This window comes from Symphalangus syndactylus, chromosome 18, assembly GCF_028878055.3.
Source record: "Symphalangus syndactylus isolate Jambi chromosome 18, NHGRI_mSymSyn1-v2.1_pri, whole genome shotgun sequence".
Taxonomy (NCBI): Eukaryota; Metazoa; Chordata; class Mammalia; order Primates; family Hylobatidae; genus Symphalangus; species Symphalangus syndactylus.
Window position 1 is genome coordinate 20,541,318 of NC_072440.2, and position 21,765 is coordinate 20,563,082.

General features: G+C 57.6%; 1 protein-coding gene across 2 annotated transcripts; it reads left to right on the plus strand.

Annotated features, from left to right (window-relative positions):
- The first annotated feature begins 301 nt into the window (after window positions 1-301).
- On the plus strand, window positions 302-20,513 carry PDGFB (platelet derived growth factor subunit B). 2 transcript variants are annotated; one of them, XM_055252874.2, is made up of 7 exons: window positions 302-434; window positions 8,408-8,504; window positions 10,753-10,842; window positions 12,449-12,654; window positions 14,077-14,221; window positions 18,343-18,493; window positions 18,875-20,513. In XM_055252874.2, the coding sequence occupies exons 1-6, from the start codon at window positions 372-374 to the stop codon at window positions 18,465-18,467; spliced, it is 726 nt and encodes a 241-aa protein (XP_055108849.1). In that variant the 5' UTR covers window positions 302-371; the 3' UTR covers window positions 18,468-18,493; window positions 18,875-20,513. The 2 variants fall into 2 exon arrangements, with proteins under 2 accessions (XP_055108849.1, XP_055108851.1); XM_055252876.2 differs by having other exon boundaries at window positions 19,024-20,513.
- Window positions 20,514-21,765: the final 1,252 nt, after the last annotated feature.

Below are 21,765 nucleotides of genomic sequence, written 5' to 3' on the forward strand. Positions count from 1 at the left end.
ACTGCCGTGTTCCTTTTCCTCTTGGAGGTTGGAGTCCCCTGGGCGCCCCCACACGGCTAGACGCCTCGGCTGGTTCGCGACGCAGCCCCCCGGCCGTGGATGCTCACTCGGGCTTGGGATCCGCCCAGGTAGCGGCCTCGGACCCAGGTCCTGCGCCCAGGTCCTCCCCTGCCCCCCAGCGACGGAGCCGGGGCCGGGGGCGGCGGCGCCCGGGGGCCATGCGGGTGAGCCGCGGCTGCAGAGGCCTGAGCGCCTGATCGCCGCGGACCCGAGCCGAGCCCACCCCCCTCCCCAGCCCCCCACCCTGGCCGCGGGGGCGGCACGCTCGATCTACGCGTCCGGGGCCCCGCGGGGCCGGGCCCGGAGTCGGCATGAATCGCTGCTGGGCGCTCTTCCTGTCTCTCTGCTGCTACCTGCGTCTGGTCAGCGCCGAGGTGAGTTGCCACGGCGGCTGGGGCTGGTTCTTCATTCATTACCTTCGCCCCCACCTTCTGACCGCCCCCTCCTCTCCCTGCAGTGAACTTTGGACCCTTGCAGCCCGTGAGCCTGACGCCGGGCGCTGGGTGACCTCCTCGGGCTGGGAGCGAGGTCCGGGGGTGACAGGCTTTAAGCGAAGGCAACAGCGGTGGCTTTCTTTCCAACCGGCGGGCGAACCTGGCTCCCTAAGCCGTTCCGTGTCGGGGGAGGGTGTGTGTGGCCCTGTCCCCCACCCCTTGGGAACCCGAGAACAAGCCCCTTCCCGGCCGGGGGAGAGGGGGTGGGGTGGCGCCCAGGGTGCAGAAGGCAGCGCGTCCTCCCGAGCCCACTTCGGCGCCAGCCTCGGCTTAGGCTCTGTCCTGCCATCGGCTTGCCCAGGAGGTGCAAGCTTGCGCACCGGTGCCATCCACGCCGACCTTTGACGGGGCTCGGGTCCCACCCTGGCTCCCGGTCGGGGTCCGGGTGGACGCCCTCCGGCAAGCGCAGGGCATGCCCGGCCCCAGAGCACGGTCTGGAAGCAGCTTGTGTCTTGGGCGCGGGATTTGGGGCGGGAGTAACAGGGAAAGAAGGAGAGAGAGAGAGAGACGCAGGTAGGTTTCGGGCACTTGGGTAGGGGGAGGACTGGGGCCTCTGAAGGAATCCAGCCCCCGGGGCGGTGTGTGCCTGAGGCCTTGCCGTACCTGTGCCCGCGCCCTGCAAGAGGAAGCACCTCTCTCCCCCGCATGCAGGGTGCGGAGCGCGCCGCCTGCAAAAGCCTAGCTGCACGGGAGATGGGGTATAAAAACATCTGCGGGAGCGCTGGGGTCGGAGCCGTCCCCACCCCTCCCAGCCTCACGTAGCCGTGAGTTGGCAAGTCTACCCGGAATCCAGGTGGGAAAGGGGGCGGGGCGGGACGACGCGCGCGGTGGAGGGGCGGGCAGCCGGGAGCGCGGCGTGACTGGGTCCCGTCCCACCTCCGCCCGGCTGCGGCCGGGAGTCCGCACCTCGCCCGCACCTCGCCGGCTCCCGGGGAGGGTCGGCCCCTGCGGCCTCCAGCCAGGCGCAGGAAGGAGGCAGCGGCGGCGAAGGGGTTAAGGCGGAGGGCTCGGAGGCCGCGGCCCGGCCTTGGGCTGCCGCCAGCGCAGGTTGTTTTGACCACGGAGGAGCCGTCTCCTTTTGTTCTCGGGCCTCCTCGAGGGCCGCAGGCCGCCCGCCCGGGGGCCCCGCCCTTCCGCGGCCGGCCCCGCGGCCCGCACCCGGGAGGGAGGACGCGGGACTCGGCCGGGCCGCCTGCAGGCCCCTCCCGACGCCCCCTCTCCGCCTCTCCCGCAGCCCCCCGGGCCGCGGCCAGCTGTTGGGGAGGGGGTGGCCGGCCGGCCCCAGCTGCCGCCTCGCCTCGCCGTGGGACCTGGGGGCTGGGCCCGGTGCCAGGGCGTCCTGGGAACGGCGGCGCCCCGTGGCTGCTCTCCGCAGCCCACCCCGCCCGGGCCCCCGACTCGCTCACTCACCCCACGCATGCACACTCCTGGCCGGAGGCGATGCTGCGCTCCGGCAGGCGGGCGCGCAGAGCGACGGGCACGCACTACCGCGGCCAGGTCGCGCGCCCGCCGCCGCCACGCCCGTGCACACGCGGGACACACGCGCGCGCACCGCACACAAATGCACGCACGGCCCCTGCACGCGCGGCCTGAGCACACGTGCGCGCACACCCACGCACGTACACAGGCACGCACGGGCCCCCGTGCACCCAGAGCCTGGTGCTCGCCCCCGCGCAACAGGTGGGCCCTCCGTGGGCCCTGGCACCTCACCACCTCTGTAGCGGCCCCATTTCCTTCCTGGCGTCCTGTGAGGGAGGGAGAACCTCCCATCAGCTCCACAGCACCCACTTTTTTTTTTTGCCTTATCAGCCCGACGCCCCTCAAACCTTACCCATCTGTGACTCCTTTTTTTCAACCACCTCCGCGTGGTGGAAAATGGTGGTGATGTGACTCTGAGGGGCACTGAGCTGTCCAGACCGATTCCCCCTTCACATGAGCCTTCATTTGAACCTGCAAGACTGGAGGGACCTGGCGTGTGCAACCGCGGAGGGGGCTCCCACCCCTGGCTGTTGCATTCTCTTGGCTGATCCCAGCGTGCCCCGGGGAGGCCGCTGACAGCTGGATGTTTCCCCAGCCTCTCCTTACCATTTCCAGCTTCGTCCAGCACCTCCTCCTCCTTTCCCACAGCTCCACCGGCTCGTGTATCTGGGGTGGAGGCTGTGGCACAGAAACTGCCTTTCTCCTCACTTTAGTCACAGCATTCTTGAACACATGGCCACAGGCGCGATGTATGTGGCACTTTGCAGTTTATGAAGCACTTTGCTGCTAAGCCTGAGTGAGCCTCAGGCTGGCCCTGGGGGAGGGGACCTGCATGGGGATGGGACCATGCAGGGGTCAGTCCAGGAACGAGCTGTAATGGCCAGTGCTAGGAGAGTCAGGGCAGGCCTGCTGATGGAGGTGGCCTTGGAGCTGGCCACGTCCTGGTCGTGCTTGGACTAAGCTTGCAGCAGAGGGCAGGCAGCCGTGAGGCAGGGCTGGGCGGAGGGCCTGCTGAGGCCTCTGAGGTGCCATCTCCACCAGCTGAGCTGGCTTCCAGGAGGGCGAGTCCCACTGTCACGTGACATGTCTGGCCTCAGCACCCTTCTTCCGGGAAAGAGTGAAGGGCCCCACAGCCCTTTGCCATCCAGCTTCCTCTGGGTTTGCTAATGGCCCTAGAGGGCAGGAGACCAACTGCTGGAATCTTAGAGCCCTGGAGGTGTGCAAGGGCAGGTTAAACAGAATTTGGAGGATCTGGTGCAAGAGCCAGGAAGAGTGTGTGTGAGTGTGTGTGTGTGTGTGTGTGTGTGTCTGTGTGTGTGTCTGTCAGAGAGAGAGAGAGAGACAGAGACTGAGCAGGAATGGTGAGATGTTTATCATGGGCCTCATAAGTACCTCTCCACGTCTTGTCTTCCCCTCCCGCATTGAGGAGCCTTTTCTGTGACAACTCTTCCTATGTTCGGTTTATTTCATTGTTTATTAGCTGCTTTCTCTACTGGAGTGTCAACCCCATTAGAGAGCTTTCCTCCTGGTCCCCACTTTTAGAACAGTGCCCAGAGCCCTGTGGACAATCAGTAACTATTTGTGCAAAGAACAGTTAGTGCTGGGGTGCTGGGGAGGGCAGGACCTGGCCCCCTGTTGCTTCATGGACCCACTGACTCCTCGCTTCACTCTGCTCCGAGGGCAGCCCCACTTTTCAGTCCTCTGGTAGGCATCAGTCTTTCAAGGCCCCCCATCTTGAGAGAGAAGCATGTCTGTCTCTCCTCTATCTTGGGACTTGGGCTACCAGGATTAGACAGGACAGAGGAGAAGAAACAGAAAGAAAATCAGACTGCAAAGGTTCTGTGTATCTTTAGCTGCGGCTAAGTTTCTGCCACCTTAAAAAAAAAAATGAGAGAGAGAGAGAAGATTGGATTAGTGCAAAGTTCCCGAAGAACAGCAGAATCCCCTGGCCCCATCCCCTGGCTGGGATGGGGATGGGCAGTGATTGCCATGGTTGCCAGTATTATAAATGGCTGCACTGGTTCCTCTCTTCCTGCTTTAATTTTCCTCTGCTCCTGCAAGAGGTGGGGAGGCCAGGGTGCTGGGCCCACGTGAAGGAGCAGAGGCTGAGCGGGAGGGTCCCAAGAGCAATAAAGAAGGGGAATGCTAGGTGGGAAACACTGGTTCTAATGGCTTCTGTGGTTTGCCCCAAGAGGGCTTCTTCAAAGGGGTTGGTTGGCTTTGGCATTTGATCTAAATAAGGCCTGCGACTCTCAGGCAGGCAGGCTCTGGGAGGCCTCATCAGCTTCTTCCTCTGCCAGCCACAGACAACGCCCCTGGTTGCTTGGGCCTGTGTGTCCCTCGGTGGGAACGGCAGGCGGGCCAGGGGAGTGTGTATCTGTGTGTGTGTGTGCTGGGCCCAGGAGGAGGGTGGGGTTCAAGCCCCTTTGATCTGCCAGCCTGGTTGGGAGCAGATCACTCACCTGGCCTCACGCTCGCTCGTGCCCTTCCTACCTGCTGCAGCTGGCGTTGGGGGCGGGGTCGGAGGAGGCTGTTTACCTTGGCTCCTACGGCTGGCTTTGCCCCAGCTGCCTCCTCGCCACGCCCTCACTCTGCCAGAAACCCCAGGCCTGAGATCTTGGGGCAGCTTCCTCAGGATGCCAGGCCTCCTTTCCCATCTCTGAAGTGAGCTGTCCACCTGGAGGCCTGCGGTACCTGTGTCCAGGAAAACCAGGCTCCGGGCGGCTCACCTTCCCATACCAAGAAGAGCCTGTGACTCCCATCAGGTGCTCATGCTCGTCATCCACAGAGCATTGCATCTTGGAGCTGAGCACGTGCTGAGTGTCCCCCCACCCTCACCCACCCCCAGCCCCGGAAGGGCCCTGCCAGCCCACACGGCCCAGGCTCTGCCAGTGTGGAGGTAGGGTACCATTTCCTGTGGCCCAGCACAAGGGATAATGCAAAGTCACGCACTCTTTCATGGGCGGGCAGCTCTCCACCCACTCCTTGTCATCCTCAAAAATGTCCTGTGCTGCTGGCCCTGAGCACGTGTGCCACTCGCTGCTGCCCACAGAGGAGCCATCCGGAAAGAATTAATGATGATGACAGTGACAACTCATTAAGCACCCATTATCTGCTGGCAGCTCTGCTCTGTGCAATTATGCCTCCCAGTAACCCCGGGCGAGGTATTATTAGCCCCATTTAAAAGATGCAGAAGCCGAGGTTTTAGATTGTGACAAGATTCCAAGAATCCAGGTTGCCCTGGCATCTGGTGCCCTTGCTCTTTCCTCTGCTACAGGGTTTCTCAGCCTCTGCACTCCTGACGTTTGGGAAGGCTGTCCTGTGCCCTGAAAGGTGGTGAGCAGCATCCCCAGCCTCCCCCAACTTAGATGCAGTGCACACCCCAAGTTGTGGCCACCAGCAGTGCCTTCATACATTGCCACTGTCCCCTGGGGGCCCAGTGGGCCCTGGTTGAGAGCCTCTGACGTGGGACATGCTGCAGAGTAAAGAGCCAACATGAACCTTGTGTGATGCTGAGGGCCGGTGGCCTCAGAACACAGGAGAGGGAGGCTGAGACGCCCCATGGTGGGCTGGAACAGGTGGGCACTCTGGAACCTGGGAACGACCCAGCTCTGCCACTTGCTGATGGTGTGGACCTGTTGCTGCTTGTTTAATTTTTTGTAAGCTTCAGTGCTCTCATCTGGAGGATGGGGATACAAATACTGCCAGCCTCTTAGGATTGGTAGTTTCTACGGTGTTTTTCTCAGCGTGTGGCTTGTAGCTGGCATTCATAGATGTTAGTTGTGGTATTATTACCAAATCCGGGTGGCTTATGGGGAGTTCTGGGCATCTAGTGGCCACATTACCAGAAGCATCTGCAGGGATGGCCTCCCTGCTCAGATTAAAAGGGACTCTAGGAGCTCATTTGCCTAGGGTTGGGGAAGAATATCCCAGGTGGCCTTCCTGGTGGAGGAGGTGGAAGAATCATACTGGACAGAACCTGGAGAAGGGTAGACTCCTTCGTGCATTTGATCAGTATTTACTGAGGACCTATTATGTGCCTCTCTCTCCTCCTCAGACCCTATCCTGGGCTCTTTCACACTCAGCCTTGGAGGGTCATCTCCTATGTATCATGGGCCTGGGTCTGGGGTGTCCACTTGGCCTGTTCAGGGGTCTGCCTTCTCTGCCGTGGCTGGCAGCTGCAGCCAGCTCTCCAGTGGGCAGGGAGATCTTGGCACAAGCACTAAGTGCCATTTGCTACTAGGCCTTTGGGCCCCTCCCCTGGGGGGTTAATTGAATCTTTACTCCACAAATACTTCTTGTTCTCCTTCTGCCAGTGATCCAGGGAGGCCTGGCTAGGCACCCGGCTTTGGCGTTTTCTCTGCCCCTTCTAACACCTCCTGGCAGAATTAGAATTGAATCGAATGTTCTCCAAGCCCCTCAATTCACAGATGAGAGCCAGGACCATAGGGGCAGTGACTAGCCGAGGTCACACGGCAGTTGGTCCAAAGGCGTGGGATCCGGCTCTCTGGCCTGCCAGTTCTGGGTTTGACAGAACTCTCAGGGGAAGCGGCTTTCGCTGGTGTTCACTGGAGACCAAGCCCTCTGTTCTGTGGGTTGGGTACTTTGTCAACATTTGGAGAGCACCAGAGGCGTGGTCTCTCTTCTGGGGTGGAAGGAATGAACTTGCTTGAGGGTGGGAGGAGGCAGAGCCCGGAGGAGATGGGGGCCGAAAGTGAGGGGCAGCGGGGCCCACACCCTCCTCTGTCTCGCACGTGCAGCCCCTGGCTTCCCGGATATTGAAGGAAAGACCCCAGTTCTCAGCCAAGCCCTGCCACCTTTTTTTCCTGGAGTTGCCCAGCAGCCCTTAGACATTGGGCGGGGTTGTAAGCTCCATGTTCAAACAAAGACATGGAGACTCAGGGGTTTCGGGGAATGATGTAGCTTTAAAAGTGGTCACCCCCACCCCCCGTCCTGAGTCTTCTGGCTCCCGGATCGATGTGGGTGGCCAGAGTTGGTCATGGCTGAACCCCTGGAGATGTTCCTAGACTTCATGATAAGCTGGAGGAAACAGAGCGTTTGGGGAGAGCCTCCCGAGGCTGGCCACAGGGCTGAGACGACCTCTTCTCCTCTCTCTCGCTCCACCTCCGCCATCAGGCAGTGAGAAAGCAGCATCCCTTTTGTGAAGGTAGCCTGCACCGACCCCCTCTGAGCCCCCCGACCTTCCGCTCCGGGAGTGTAGAGTGAACCAAGAAGGGCCGGAAGTCCTCCCTTCTTAATCCAGGGAAACTGAGGCAGAGAGTAGTTTGACCCAACGTTCTATAGTACTATGCCAAGCCTATTGACACCCTCTCCAGGGCTGTCTGTCCAGACTGTGCAGCCCGAGTGCCTGTGCCTGCACGTGTGTGTTTGCACATGTGGAAGTCCGGTCCCAGCCTTTGAACATGCAGTGACATCTTAGGAATTTTCTTTGCTTCTCAGTGGCTGGTGGTCTGGATTGTGATTCTCAGTCTCCCATCTGCCCTTGCCTCTTTCTTGGGATCTCTGGCATCAGCCCCTTGGATCTCCTGGGACTGTGGGGGACGTGGCTGTGACCTTCCTACGGGGCTGTTCTTGTGTCATTGTGGGACCTGCGGTTTCCCTGGAGGAAGCCCGGCTCCGAATGAGGCCTGTTGAAGTGTTATCAGGTTTCGAGTGTGTTTGGCAACAGGCCAAAGGGGCTCTAAAAATAGGGTTTGGTTGGGCACAGGGCACGGGTAAGCTTTCAGGTTTCCCGGCCGTGTCCGAGGATTCCCTTTTTGACTCTTTCGAGTGAGAGACTTCATAGATACCACTAGGACCTGGGGCCTTCTGAGGCCATCGCACTCTGCACGCATTTATTAAGCACCTCTTGGACCCAGGAGCCTGGGAGTACGGGCTCTGTCATCCCAAAGGCATTGGTTTGAATGCAACTTTTGCCAATAATGGAGCCTCTCTTTGAACCTTTGTTTTCCCCTCTGTAAAATGGGGGTTAGATTGGCCATGGGAAATGCTGGCTGTCTTCAGCTGTGAGGTGTGGAGTGAGACTCAGAGAGAAATCAGATTTTGGTTTATTCCCAGAACATGTAGTTTGGTGGGGGAGACAGACATAGACAAGCAGGTCCAACTCAAAGCAAGCTGGGGTTCCTGTTGGGGGTTGAGGGTGCAGGAACTGAGCTGGGTCTCAGAGGCTTTGGCAGGTCCAGGCCCTGAGGCCTTTGTGCTTCTGATCATCAGGCCTGGATCCTGCCTGTCCTTCTCCCTGTGACCTTGGAGCTTTCCACAGGAGAAAGCGAGAAAGTGTGTGGTGGGGGAGACAGCCATGCTGGAAAGCCCCCACTCCCAGCTCACTCAGCCTTTTGGTGTTTGCCCGGCAGGGGGACCCCATTCCCGAGGAGCTCTATGAGATGCTGAGTGACCACTCGATCCGCTCCTTTGATGATCTCCAGCGCCTGTTGCACGGAGACCCCGGAGGTAAATGGAATCTTCGCCCCGCACTCCGGCCCTCCGAGGAGACTTTAAGGAAGCCGGGAGGGGCAGGACAGGAGGCATCCCTCCTCCTTGACGTCTGGGGAACCAGAGGCCCATGGCAGCCCAGAGAGAGCCCGGCCACACCCATCCAGGGCAGGGCCGAGTCAGCAGGCGGGTTGGTACCTGGGACCTGGGGTGTGGCAGGAGAAGCACCCACGTGTGGCTCCGGCTTGGTGCCGAGGGTGGGGTGCCGGGAGGAGGGAGGGCGGGGAGAAGGTGCCCAGGGCATCTGCCGAGTATGTCTCCAGGTGTGGGCCCAGACAGGGAGGGTGGCACTGGAGGAGACATCTCCCCGCCCCTCTGGCTAGGGGCCCGGTCTGTGAGGTCCCCTGGGGACACCTGGCCTTGACCAGCAGGCAGCCCTGCCCGTGCCCCAGAGCTCACTCAGCGAATGGGCACGTGCTCGGTGGCACACACGTGGCGGGGCTGGCGGGCTGGATTGACAATGTATTTATAAACGCTGTCTTCAGAGCAAATTCCATTCTATTCTAACCTCTGGCCTGTTCCCTGGAGCCCTGGTCAGCAGCCCCCCTGCACCCCCAGGTCCCCTTCCCTCTGGGGTTCTGTCTCTTTGTCACTTTGTAATCCTTGCCCAGACGCTATCTACGGGGGAACAGCATTTCCTGCCTTTGTTTCCTCTCCCCGTTGGGCCCCTGGCTCCCTCTCAAAAGCATTCTCGGGCCCTTTCAATCCCGCCTGTGCTGGGGGGCCGTGAGGCAGGCAGGAGGGGGCCCCAGCTGGGCCCACCTATTGTTCGCCAGGGCCCCCACCCGATGTCTCCCACAACCCCCACCCTATGCCCGACTGGCCGCCCCTGGCCACACACAATGGGGCAACTTCCAAATTTAGCCTTTCTACCATTTCTTTCCAAGCCTTTACGCCCCCACCCTCAGACGGCCCCTCCACACCCCTGGTGGGGGTCGGGATCTTGGAGATGAGGCTTTCAATAGCAGGCCTGTTTCAAGGCAACCATGTGGCTATTTTTTCCTAATCAACTTAACCTTTCCACAAAGCGCATCTTTTCCCCATCTCCTCCCCACCAGGGACATTCCAGAGATGGCAGGGAGAAAGGAAAGGAGCCAGAGGGACAGATAGGCTCGTTGACGTAGGGGCTGTCAGGCTGGACGGAAGCGGACTAGTCATCAGACTCCCTGCAGTACCCGGGACGGACAGGCGGCAGGCGCCTTTGTCTTGGATGGGGCCAGTGGGTTGGGGCCTGAACTGGAGCCATGGGGTGCTGTGTGGAGGTGGCAGGAGCGTGTTCCCAATGCCCCTTAGTTTATTTGTGGCTCCTCACCCATGAGAGAGACAGAAGGGTCTTTCCACGCCTTAACATCCAGCTTGGAGGCCTCCCTCAGCCCTCACTTCCCAGCAGCCAGCCTCCAGCCATGGGCTCTGGAAAGGACCGAGGTCTCCAAGGAGTGCTGATGGGACTGAGATGGTGCCCAGGCTAGAAAAGGGAGCTGTCATTTGTGACCAGAGGAATCAACAGACGGCTGGGGGCAGAGGTGGGGCAACAGGTTAGAGAAGGGGAGGGAGACACGCAGATACGGTGTGAGGGGCCCGGAGCTAGAGAGACCAGGCCCTAGAAGGGTGTGTGGCAGGGACTCGCCACCCCCAGCAGGCCCAACTCCCACCCCTCTTCTCCTCTTCTCTGTCTTCAGCTCCCACCCCCATCCCTCTCCCTCCCTCCCTCCCTCCCTCCATCGCTCCCGCCTGCCCAGTGCGGCCATTGTCCGGGGCTCCAGAGGGGCTGTGTTCAGGGCATGCGGTCCCCCTGGGGCTTCTGGGAATTTCTCCATTCAGCACTTCCTATGGGAACGCTGGGTGGAGGGGCACTGGAAACTGGCCTTCAGTGCCCCAGGTCCTAGCCCCGCCCTGGAGGCCGAGGAGAGTTCACTTACAGTAGCAAAGGAGAAGGGTTATTTTTAACTCCACTGACATGGGTTCTGGCCAAAAATGTGGCTAAAGAGCCAGGGATGCAGTCAGGATCCTGGGCCTGCAGCTGTCCTGGGGGCTGCTTGGAGGGTCCCTGCTCAGGACCAGGACCCGTGCGTTTATGGGGGCTGGAAGGAGGGACTGTTCTCTGGAGTGGGGAGAGGCAAACCTCCTGCCTGCCCAGAGACCCTGGCGGAGGGAGCCCCTGCCCGAGGTGGGGCCGCCTTGTGTCTGACTGTGACTTCTCCTGCAGAGGAAGATGGGGCCGAGTTGGACCTGAACATGACCCGCTCCCACTCTGGAGGCGAGCTGGAGAGCTTGGCTCGTGGAAGAAGGAGCCTAGGTAAGACTGAGACACCCAACAAGGGTCCTTCAAATTAGGATGGGGGCCAGGGAAAGAGAACGGGGGCGGGCGGCCAGTCGGAGGGCTCCGAGGGTCCTCTTACAACTCCCTTTCCCCCCACATTCAGGAGTGAGCGAACTGAGAGAGTAAAACCATCCTTAAATGCCTGTGTTGAGTCATCACACCCCCTCGCCCCCACACTATCTGTTTTTTAAATATAGTGCTGCAAAGCTCATTCGTTCCTTATTTCAGTCCTGGAGGTAGATATTATTAACCCCATTTCGCAGAATTGGAAACTGGGGCCCAGAGAGGGTAAAGAACTAGGTGAGGTCACACTGCTAGGAAGCAGTAGGGCTGAGATCCCAACCTGCTCCCCTCACTTGAACCCAGCATGGTCCCTGATGGGCTATGGGTCTCTCCTGTGGCGAAGGGCTGCGGCCTAGGCTGGCAGACCTCGAGCAAAGCCTGGAACTGCCTCCTGCTCCCTTGCAGAGACCTAAAGGAGACCGTAGATCATTAGGTCCCAGAGAAACCCTCCCAGCTGAGGCACATGTCCACTCAAACCCCTCCTCCTCTTTGATAGCTGGAGTCCCCAAAACACCGCAGTTAGAGGCTGGGCGAACGATGGATAAGAGTCAGGTGGCCTGGGCTGGGCACGGTGGCTCACGCCTGTAATCCCAGCACACTGGGAGGCTGAAGCAGGCAGATCATGAGGTCAAGAGATGGAGACCATCCTGACCGACATGGTGAAACCCTGTCTCTACTAAAAATACAAAAATTAGCTGGGTGTGGTGGCGGGTTCCTGTAGTCCGTGCTACCTGGGAGGCTGAGGCAGGAGAATTGCTTGAACCAGGGAGGCGGAGGTTGCAGTTAGCCGAGACCACGCCACTGCACTCCAGCCTAGCAACAGAGCAAGACTCCGTCTCAAAAAAAAGAAAAAAGTCAGGTGGCCTGAGTTCCACCCCCAATCTATGAATGTGGGTGGGCGGGATATTCAGCCCTCAGAGCCTCCTGTCCTCTGTACGTGGATAGCAGCGGTAACCTCAGTGCTTGCTGTAGGCCAGGCTTACTCACTTTACACCTAGATCCATGTGGGAGGGAGGCGCTGTTATTATCCCACTTCATAGAGGAGGAAGCTGAGGCTTTGAAAGCAGCAGTGATGCGAGAATCCATGGCACCATAAGACAGCAGTGCACGCGTGGTTTCGAGCTAATATGGTACCTGCATAACAACCACATGTTGGGCAAGCCCATAAATGTGTAAAATCATAAAGAAGAATAAAATAGTTATGTGCCAGCAGAGGGAAACGGACATTTGCTAAGCATTTACAACATGCCCCACACTCTGAATTTTCTCACTTGAAACCTACAGTGGTTCTTGGGTGTAGATCTCATTGTCCCATTTTCAGATGGGGAAACACAGGCTTAGAGCGGCTCAGCCATCTGCCCAAGTCCCACGGCTAATGACAGCCAGGACTTGAAACCTGAACCCCGGGGTTGAAGGGCGTGAGAAAGAGCGGTCCCGGGGGCACCCACTGAGCTCCCCTGCCAGGTGGGGGGACTCTGGGCAGGCCCACGCTCCTGACCCAGGTTCCCTCTCCTCCCAGGTTCCCTGACCGTTGCTGAGCCGGCCATGATCGCCGAGTGCAAGACGCGCACCGAGGTGTTCGAGATCTCCCGGCGCCTCATAGACCGCACCAACGCCAACTTCCTGGTGTGGCCGCCCTGCGTGGAGGTGCAGCGCTGCTCCGGCTGCTGCAACAACCGCAACGTGCAGTGCCGCCCCACCCAGGTGCAGCTGCGACCTGTCCAGGTGCGTAGGCTCCGCAGCCCCCCGAGGCTGGTCCCGGTGGTGGGTGGAGACCACTCTTCTGGGGCTCAAACCTGACCAGGCTTCCTTGACTGGCCAGAGTGGTGTGTCAAAGGACATTCCTGATTTGTTCCTGGGCTCTGTCCAGAGAGACCCACTCTTGGGAAGCTCTTCCTAGGCAGGTGGACTGAGGCCAACCATGAGTCCTCTGAGGTGGCCCAGGCCACTGTAGCCAAAAGCCACAGACAGACCCCCCAGGCTGGGCGAGGTGTGGAGCCAACGTGAAGTAGGGATGTCACCTCCTTTACAAGGACAGAATTGCAAAACGTCCCTTGAAGAGACGTATCCTCAAACATTTGTCTGACACTCAGAATGTTTTGGGCAGCGGCTCAGGTTCCCCCAAAGCTCTCCCTGTTCAGGGCTGTCTTGAGAAAGGCTCAGGTGGGTGGCCCTGCATCTTTGACACCTGCTCGTCTCTCTTTGACAAGCTGTGTCTTTAATAAGGAGAATGCAGAGAGGCCCACCAGGTGATAGACACTGCGGAGCTGGGGCAGGTCCCCTGACAACAGTGGAATGCAGATCCTGGCTTTCTTCGGAGGGACGGAGGGACGAGGGATACGTACAGTGAACTCAGGGAAAATTCTAGAGTAGAGGCTGTCTCAGGGAGCACCCTGGTCTCTCCCTGGTCGGCGCAGAGTCAGAGAAGCCGCTGCTTCTGCTTCTTGTGGAAAGATTCCTGCACACCCCAGGCCAGCCTTGCCCACAGGCTGGGCAGTGCGCACTTCTCTAGCTCAGCACCGGCCCTTGCCCGATGATCTGCCTGTGTAGCCGCACTTCCTTCTCCTGCCACCAGCCCGTGGCCTCTCCTCCTGCCCACCTTCCCTCCCTGGCTTGGGCCCCACACCTGAGACTACGAATGTCACTCCGCCCCACTGTCCACTATCGTGGTATCTCCTGTCCTCAATGCTTGCAGCTCTATGGATGGACACCTGACATCTGACCTCCCCGTTCCCACCTCCCTCCTAGATGAAGCCTCCCCCCACTTCCTTCCAGACAACCATCTCCCGCCTCTGCCGCAGCCCTGACCTTGGCTGGCGCTCCGGGAATGAGGATACCGCAGGCCCCAGCTCAACCCGGAAATGCCTTTCTGGCTGTCCCTCTCTGGGGGCACTGAGGGGGGCCCCAGGTCGGGAGGGCTTGTTTTGATGGAAAAGCTATGAGAAGGGCAGAGGTCAAGGTCCTGCTATTGTTTGGGCCAAAGCATTTGCCCCACAGCCTGCTCTCCCGAAAGCCGGGAGAAAGCTTTCGGCTTTCGAGGAAAGATTGCTGCAGGGGACACCGAGGTGGGAAGCACAGGCCATTCGGGCTTCCCGGGCTCCTGGCTGTGTGGCCTCTACAGAGGCATTTTGTGGCTCTGTCCTCCAGGTGAGAAAGATCGAGATTGTGCGGAAGAAGCCAATCTTTAAGAAGGCCACGGTGACGCTGGAGGACCACCTGGCATGCAAGTGTGAGACAGTGGTGGCTGCACGGCCTGTGACCCGAAGCCCGGGGGGTTCCCAGGAGCAGCGAGGTAACCACTTTTCCAGGCTCAGCCCTCAGCCCCTTTCCCCTGCAGCAGCTGGGGGCAGGGGCCGGTCTTAAAAATGGAAATGGGATCAGGCCTGCCCCTGGTTAAATTCATGGGAGGCTTTCTTTCCATCTTGCTGAGAACAAGGCAGGTTCCTCCCTGGCCTGAGAGCCCTACATGAGGATTAGCCCCTGGCTGGCTCTCTGGTCTCTGCCAACCAGTACCCTTCACCTGTGCCACCCCCGCCGGACAGGCCTCTTTCAGTAACTAATGGAGTTTCTGCCTCAAGGCTTTAGCACACACTGCTGTGGCTGAAGAAGACTTCTCCCAGCTCACCACAAGCCTATCTCCTTCTCTTCATTAGAGTCTCAGCTCAGAAGTCACCTCCTCCTAGAAGTCTGCCCTGACTACCCCGTCCAGAGCAGCCCCATTTCCAGTCTTGCTACCACAGCCCCCTGCTTTGTTGGATGTGGGGATGGGATGGTGGAATGAATCTGGGCCTGGATGAGAGAAAGCTCCGTGCACATCAGCTTCAGATAGTGAGCAGCTTGTCCTGGGGATGAGAAATCAAACTAATTTCTCGTACCCTTGAGTGGGGGAACCAGGACCAGTGGGGAGAAGCCGCTGGAGAGAGATTTTTAGCTGCATATGCAGAACAGCTAGCTGGTGATCAGTCAGGGGTGCAAGGTGGAATTGGCAGCATTGTGAGGCATCTCTACAAAAAGTACAAAAATTAGCCAGGCATAGTGGCACACGCCTGTAGTCTCAGCTACTAAGGAGGCTGAGGTGGGAGGATCACTTGAGGCTGGGATGTCGAGGCTACAGTGAGCCGTGATGGCACCACTGCACTCCAGCCTGGGCAACAGAGCAAGACCCTGCCTCAAAAAAAAAAAGATTAATATGATTAGATGAGCATTAAAAAAAATCACATAAGTGATAGTTCTTTTTCAGTAACTTTCTATTGTTAGGGACAGGACAATCTTTTCATTCTCATTTCTTATTAACAAGACCCTGAAGACGGAGCCGTTTCTTGGCATCTGTGTCTTATTCCCAGAGCGGAGCTGAGTCGCTGGATGCCCTGGAAAGGCTGATCATATGACAGCTTCAAACTGATGTGTTGTAAATTATTGAGCTAACATGGAGGATGATTTCTCTATTAAAGGAAAATTTTATATATATATCTATATATAAAACATATATATATATATTATATATACATTTGAGATAGTTTCACCCTGTCACCGAGGCTGGAGTGTAGTGGCACAATCTTGGCTCACTGCAACCTCTACCTCCTGGGTTCAAGCAATTCTCCTGCCTTAGCCTCCCGAGTAGCTGGAATTACAGGCACGTGCCACTACACCTGGCTAATTTTTGTATTTTTAGTAGAAACGGGGTTTCACCATGTTGGCCAGGCTGGTCTTGAACTCCTGACCTCAAGTGATCCACCTGCCTCAGCCTCCCAAAGTGCTGGGATTACAGGCATGAGCCACCATGCCCAGCCTCTTTCTTTTTTAAGAGACGGGGTCTCTCTCCATCACCCAGGCTGGAGTACAATGGCATGATCATAGCTCACTGCAGCCTTGAACTCCTTCCTGGGCTCAAGTGAGCCTCCCTCCTCAGCCTCCCGAGTAGCTGGGATTACAGGCATGTGCCACCACGTCCAGCTAATATTTTAAGTGTTTTAGAGATGGGGTCTTGATTTGTTGCTCAGGCTGGTCTCTAACTCCTGGGTTCAAGTGATTCTCCCACCTCAGCCTCCCAAGGTGCTGGGATTACAGGCATTGAGCCACCACGCCTGGCCTTCTTTATGTTTAGAATGAGTTACTTCATGTATTTGTTTGACACAATTTTCTAAACCAGTTTCTTGGGAGGCCCATTATACCAGTGAAATGTAGATGACGTAAAGTCCCATCATTTTAGTTCCAGTATTTTGGTTGAGTGTGACGGTGTTTCTGTCACCTGTCCATGCGCCTGGCTAAGGCTTGGTAGTGTGGCTCTCTGTGGTACTGTGGTCAGTGTCAGACCTCCTGGGCTCAGATCTGCGTGCTGTCACTTGAGCTGTGTGGTGACCTTGTGCTTGCCTGGGCTTGGTATAGCCCAGTGTCCTGCTGATGGCCCAGGCTCTGGGGAAGAAACTCCTTGGGCCCTTCAGTGGCCCTCCTGGTGTCTTCTGTCTGAGGGGATCTGAAGCCCATCCAAGTCCCTGAACTGCTAGAAAATTTGCCCATTTGCAGAGATGGGATAGCTGCCTCGTGGGAGCTGGTGTCTGTAAGGTGGGAGGTCAGGTGTCAGATCCCGGCAGGCTAGGAGAGCTCAAAAGGCTCCCAGGAAAAGGCTGGCCTTGAGCTCAGCAGACAGAGCTGTCCCTGCCAGGGCGGCCACCTGGGAACCCAGGAGGGAGAGAAGTGTGTAAGAGCTCCCCTTGACTGAGGCTCATAGGCACTGTCGTTTGTGCTGAGTGGTTGGAGGTGTGCACTCTAGAGGCAGATCCCTGAGTTCAAATCCCAGTCTCTCTGCTTCAGTTTCCTCATCTGTAAAGTGTGGGTAACAGCACCTGCCGGTAACAGTACCTGCCGTGAAGGGAAATGAGCATAGAGCAGCACCAGGTGCATGGTAAACACTAGCTGGGGGGTTTCTGGCCATTTCCATGTATTGTCTCCTAACGCTAGGAGGTCAGGGCTGCTGTCTTCTCTGCTTTAAAGACGTGGAAATCGGCTGGGCGCGGTGGCTCACGCCTGTAATCCCAGCACTTTGGGAGGCCAAGGCGGGTGGATCACTTGAGGTCAGGAGTTAAAGACCAGCCTGGCCAACATGGTGACACCCCATCTCTACTAAAAATACAAAAATTAACTGGGTGTCATGGCACATGCCTGTATTCCCAGCTACTCGGGAGGCTGAGGCAGGAGAATAACTTGAACCTGCGAGGTGGAGGTTGCAGTGAGCTGAGATCGCGCCACTGCACTCCAACCTGGGCAACAGAGTGAGACTCCGTCTTAAAAACAAATAAATAAAGATGTGGAAATTGAGGCACAGGGCGTTTAAGTGACTTGCTCCAATGTCCACAATACATGGGAGAGCCCAGATTTGAGCCCAGGTGGGTCAGACCCACAGCCTGAGTTGTGGCCCATCCCACTCTACCGCTTCTCAGAGTGGCAAGGGGCAGGTAGGTGACAGGCACAACTGACCCGAAGGCCCAGCTTCATGGTAGGAGTGTGATTCTGGCCAAGAGCCCAGTGGCCTCCACACCACGTGATTGGACGGGGCCAAGAGGTTGGGAGGAAACCTCAATAGTAGGTCAAGCTAAGGAAAATAAGAAAAAAAAGTGAGTCTTAGCAGCTGCCATGTGCTGACCACTTCATACTCGGAGCTTTTTATTATCTTTCCCAGGTCTGGGGATTGACTGGGCTCAGCTGGGCGGTTCTCTTGGCCCCTCGACTGGTTGCAGTCAGCTGGCGGCCTGGGCTGTGGTCACCTGGAAGCTCAATGGGGACAGCTGGGCCTCTTTTCCTCTCCCTGTAGTCCAGGGCCTCTGGCTCTGTGGGGAAAGCCAGTCTCCACCTGGCCTCTCCATGTGGCCTGTCCAGCAGGGTAGCCAGACCTGTTATGTGGCAGCCCAGGGTCCCCCAAAGCATGAAGGTGAGAGCTGCCAGGCCTTCTTAAGACCTCTGCCTGGAACTGGCATGGCACCACGTCTGCCTTTTGTTGGTTAACCAGATCCAACTCCAGGCTAGATTCAAGGGGCAGGGAAATAAACTCTACTGGTCAGTGGACGATGACAAAGAACTTGAAGCCATATTTAATCTACCCGGCTCTGTGTCCAGTACTGTGCAAAGAGCTTTGCCAGCATACTGTCGTTTATTCCTCCCACCAGTCCTATGAGGTGGGCAGTCCTATTACCCCCATTCCACAGATGGAGGCACCAAGGCTCAGAGAGTTTCAGTCATTGTCCCCAAGGCACATACAGCTGGTGAGCAGTGGAGTTGGGATCCAAACCCAGGACCCTGGTCCAGATTCCCCTTCTGTCCCTTTCCTGAGCCCAGGAGGTCCGTGGCAGGCCTTGGTCAGTGGGGAGAGACCACCCCAATGGTCCGCATGCTGACGAGGTCTTTCTTTTTCTTGTGCAGCCAAAACACCCCAAACTCGGGTGACCATTCGGACAGTGCGAGTCCGCCGGCCCCCCAAGGGCAAGCACCGGAAATTCAAGCATACGCATGACAAGACGGCACTGAAGGAGACCCTCGGAGCCTAGGGGCATCGGCAGGAGAGTGTGGGCAGGTGAGGGCCGGGTGGGGAAACTGAGGCCCAGAACCCTGTGTTTCCTTCTCTGTGGTCTGTGGATGGGGTCAGGGGAAAGGATTTTTCTGTACAAAATCCAGCCTCTGAGCCTTGGTCCTCTCTGTCTGGTTATCAGCTGGGGCAGGATGGGTGGCGGGCTTTGGAGACCCCAGCCCAGCTGTGTCCCAACATGCCCTAAGAGAATGGGAGGTCTAAATCTCAATCTTCCCAGCCCCTCAATGCCCTCAGCCCTGAGCATTGTTGGAAATCAGGGGTGGCTAGTTGACCCCAGCTCCCTGCCCCTGGCATCGGGGACATATGAACATGGGATGGACCCTCTAGGCTGTCTCTGACCCCCGTGTCTCTCTGCTTGGCCTGCAGGGTTATTTAATATGGTATTTGCTGTATTGCCCCCATGGGGTCCTTGGAGTGATAATATTGTTTCCCTCGTCCGTCTGTCTCGATGCCTGATTCGGACGGCCAATGGTGCTTCCCCCACCCCTCCACGTGTCCGTCCACCCTTCCATCAGCGGGTCTCCTCCCAGCGGCCTCCGGCGTCTTGCCCAGCAGCTCAAGAAGAAAAAGAAGGACTGAACTCCATCGCCATCTTCTTCCCTTGACTCCAAGAACTTGGGATAAGAGTGTGAGAGAGACTGATGGGGTCGCTGTTTGGGGGAAACAGGCTCCTTCCCCTGCACCTGGCCTGGGCCACACCTGAGCGCTGTGGACTGTCCCGAGGAGCCCTGAGGACCTCTCAGCATAGCCTGCCTGGTCCCTGAACCCCTGGCCAGCTCTGAGGGGAGGCACCTCCAGGCAGGCCAGGCTACCTCGGACTCCGTGGCTAAGACCACAGACGGGCACACAGACTGGAGAAAACCCCTCCCACGGTGCCCAAACACAGTCACCTCGTCTCCCTGGTGCCTCTGTGCACAGTGGCTTCTTTTCGTTTTCGTTTTGAAGACGTGGACTCCTTTTGGTGGGTGTGGCCGGCACACCAAGTGGCTGGGTGCCCTCTCAGGTGGGTTAGAGATGGAGTTTGCTGTTGAGGTGGCTGTAGATGGTGACCTGGGCATCCCTTGCCTCCTGCCACCCCTCCTCCCCACACTCCACTCTGATTCACCTCTTCCTCTGGTTCCTTTCATCTCTCTACCTCCACCCTGCATTTTCCTCTTGTCCTGGCCCTTCAGTCTGCTCCACCAAGGGGCTCTTGAACCCCTTATTAAGGCCCCGTATGATCCCAGTCACTCCTCTCTAGGGCAGAAGACTAGAGGCCAGGGCAGCAAGGGACCTGCTCATCATATTCCAACCCAGCCACGACTGCCATGTAAGGTTGTGCAGGGTGTGTACTGCACAAGGACATTGTATGCAGGGAGCACTGTTCACATCATAGATAAAGCTGATTTGTATATTTATTATGACAATTTCTGGCAGATGTAGGTAAAGAGGAAAAGGATCCTTTTCCTAATTCACACAAAGACTCCTTGTGGACTGGCTGTGCCCCTGATGCAGTCTGTGGCTTGGAGTGGCCAAATAGGAGGGAGACTGTGGTAGGGGCAGGGAGGCAACACTGCTGTCCACATGACCTCCATTTCCCAAAGTCCTCTGCTCCAGCAACTGCCCTTCCAGGTGGATGTGGGACACCTGGGAGAAGGTCTCCAAGGCAGGGTGCAGCCCTCTTGCCCGCACCCCTCCCTGCTTGCACACTTCCCCATCTTCGATCCTCTGAGCTCCACCTCTGGTGGCTCCCCCTAGGAAACCAGCTCGTGGGCTGGGAATGGGGGAGAGAAGGGAAAAGATCCCCAAGACCCCCTAGGGGTGGGGTCTGAGCTCCCACCTCCCTTCCCACCTACTGCACTTTCCCCCTTCCCGCCTTCCAAAACCTGCTTCCTTCAGTTTGTAAAGTCGGTGATTATATTTTTGGGGGCTTTCCTTTTATTTTTTAAATGTAAAATTTATTTATATTCCGTATTTAAAGTTGTAAAAAAAAAAATAACCACAAAACAAAACCAAATGAATCTGCCAGAGGTCTGTCTGTTGGCATTGTGTGTGACAATTAACCTTTCTGCCTTGGCAGGATGTGCCGACAGCTTGCGGCGTGTTCCTCTCACTCTGGGAGCCTCAGGCGTGATCACACACACTGGCGTGCACACACACACACACACACATACATGCTCACACATGCGTGCACATACACGCAGGCCTGCGGCTTGGGGGAGGCCTCTGTCTGGCGGGAAGAAGAGACACGCAGGCCACTCTGTCGGTCTTGCTCCTGGCGCAGCTCCTGACACGTGGACTTGTGCGTGTCTCTGGCAGTGACGAGAGATGGGTTTCTGCAGCCTGAGGGTCTCCATAGAGGAAGTGGATCTTCAGCATCGTGGGGTGGGCTGGCTGTGGGAAGGGAGTGCCCACTGCGGGGAACACTGGAGGAAGTCCCAGAGGGGATGTGGGATTTAGAAGGAAACAGTGATAAGCCGGGTCTGCGGTCTGGTCTCGGCTTAGCCCTTAGCCAGCTGTGTGGCCTTGGGCAAGTCACAGACCCACTCTGGCCAGAGAGGATGAGGAAAGGTGCGTGGGCTCCAAGCTCCTGTGTTCTGCGCTTTCTCTTGCTCATGAAGACTTGGGTACCAGCCCATAAAAAAGAGGCTAAATGTATTCTAGGTCCCACCTGTAGCGTGGACTGGGGCTGAGAGGGACCCAGAAGCTAAAGATCTGGCTCGTAAGGGCAATCTAAAACTAAAACCATTTATTATGACAATTTCACCTGAAGTAGTGAGCTCCCTGTCACTGGAAGTGTGTAAGCGAAAACTGGGGAACAATGTGGCTGAGGTTAGAGTGAATAACATTTGGGCTCCCAGCAATTGATTGATCAATGGACTGATTCATTCCTTCACTCACTCACTTTCTTGAACCTCTGACATGTGCCTGTCACGGCCAGGAGCTTTTATAGTCATTTTATTTGAATTCATCCTGGGGTTCCTAGCCCTGCCCTTGAGAAGTGGAGTCTACCCATGGTGGTAGTGGGCCGTGCACATCAGAGGCATCTGTTTACCTGGCAGCTCCTACCCCTGCCTGCCCAATCCTGACTGGGGCCTTCCCTTCTCCCCTAAATCCCCAGTGTTCTCAGTTTCCGGGGCACAAGAGAAGGTTCTGGCTGGGAGGAGGAAGAGACAGCTCCACCAGGAGATGGACATCAGAAGTCAGCTGGAGAGCCCAGTGCATGCAGCATCCTGGCAGCTACCAACAGCTGGTCTGTGCCACGGATTGCTGCAGGC

Bases quoted from the DNA above. Each gene is read 5' to 3' on its own strand.
- PDGFB (XM_055252874.2), top strand. From the start codon at position 372: ATGAATCGCTGCTGGGCGCTCTTCCTGTCTCTCTGCTGCTACCTGCGT. The intron at 10,843-12,448 runs GTAAGACTGAGA...CTCTCCTCCCAG, and splicing joins TCGTGGAAGAAGGAGCCTAG to GTTCCCTGACCGTTGCTGAG. The intron at 12,655-14,076 runs GTGCGTAGGCTC...TCTGTCCTCCAG, and splicing joins TGCAGCTGCGACCTGTCCAG to GTGAGAAAGATCGAGATTGT.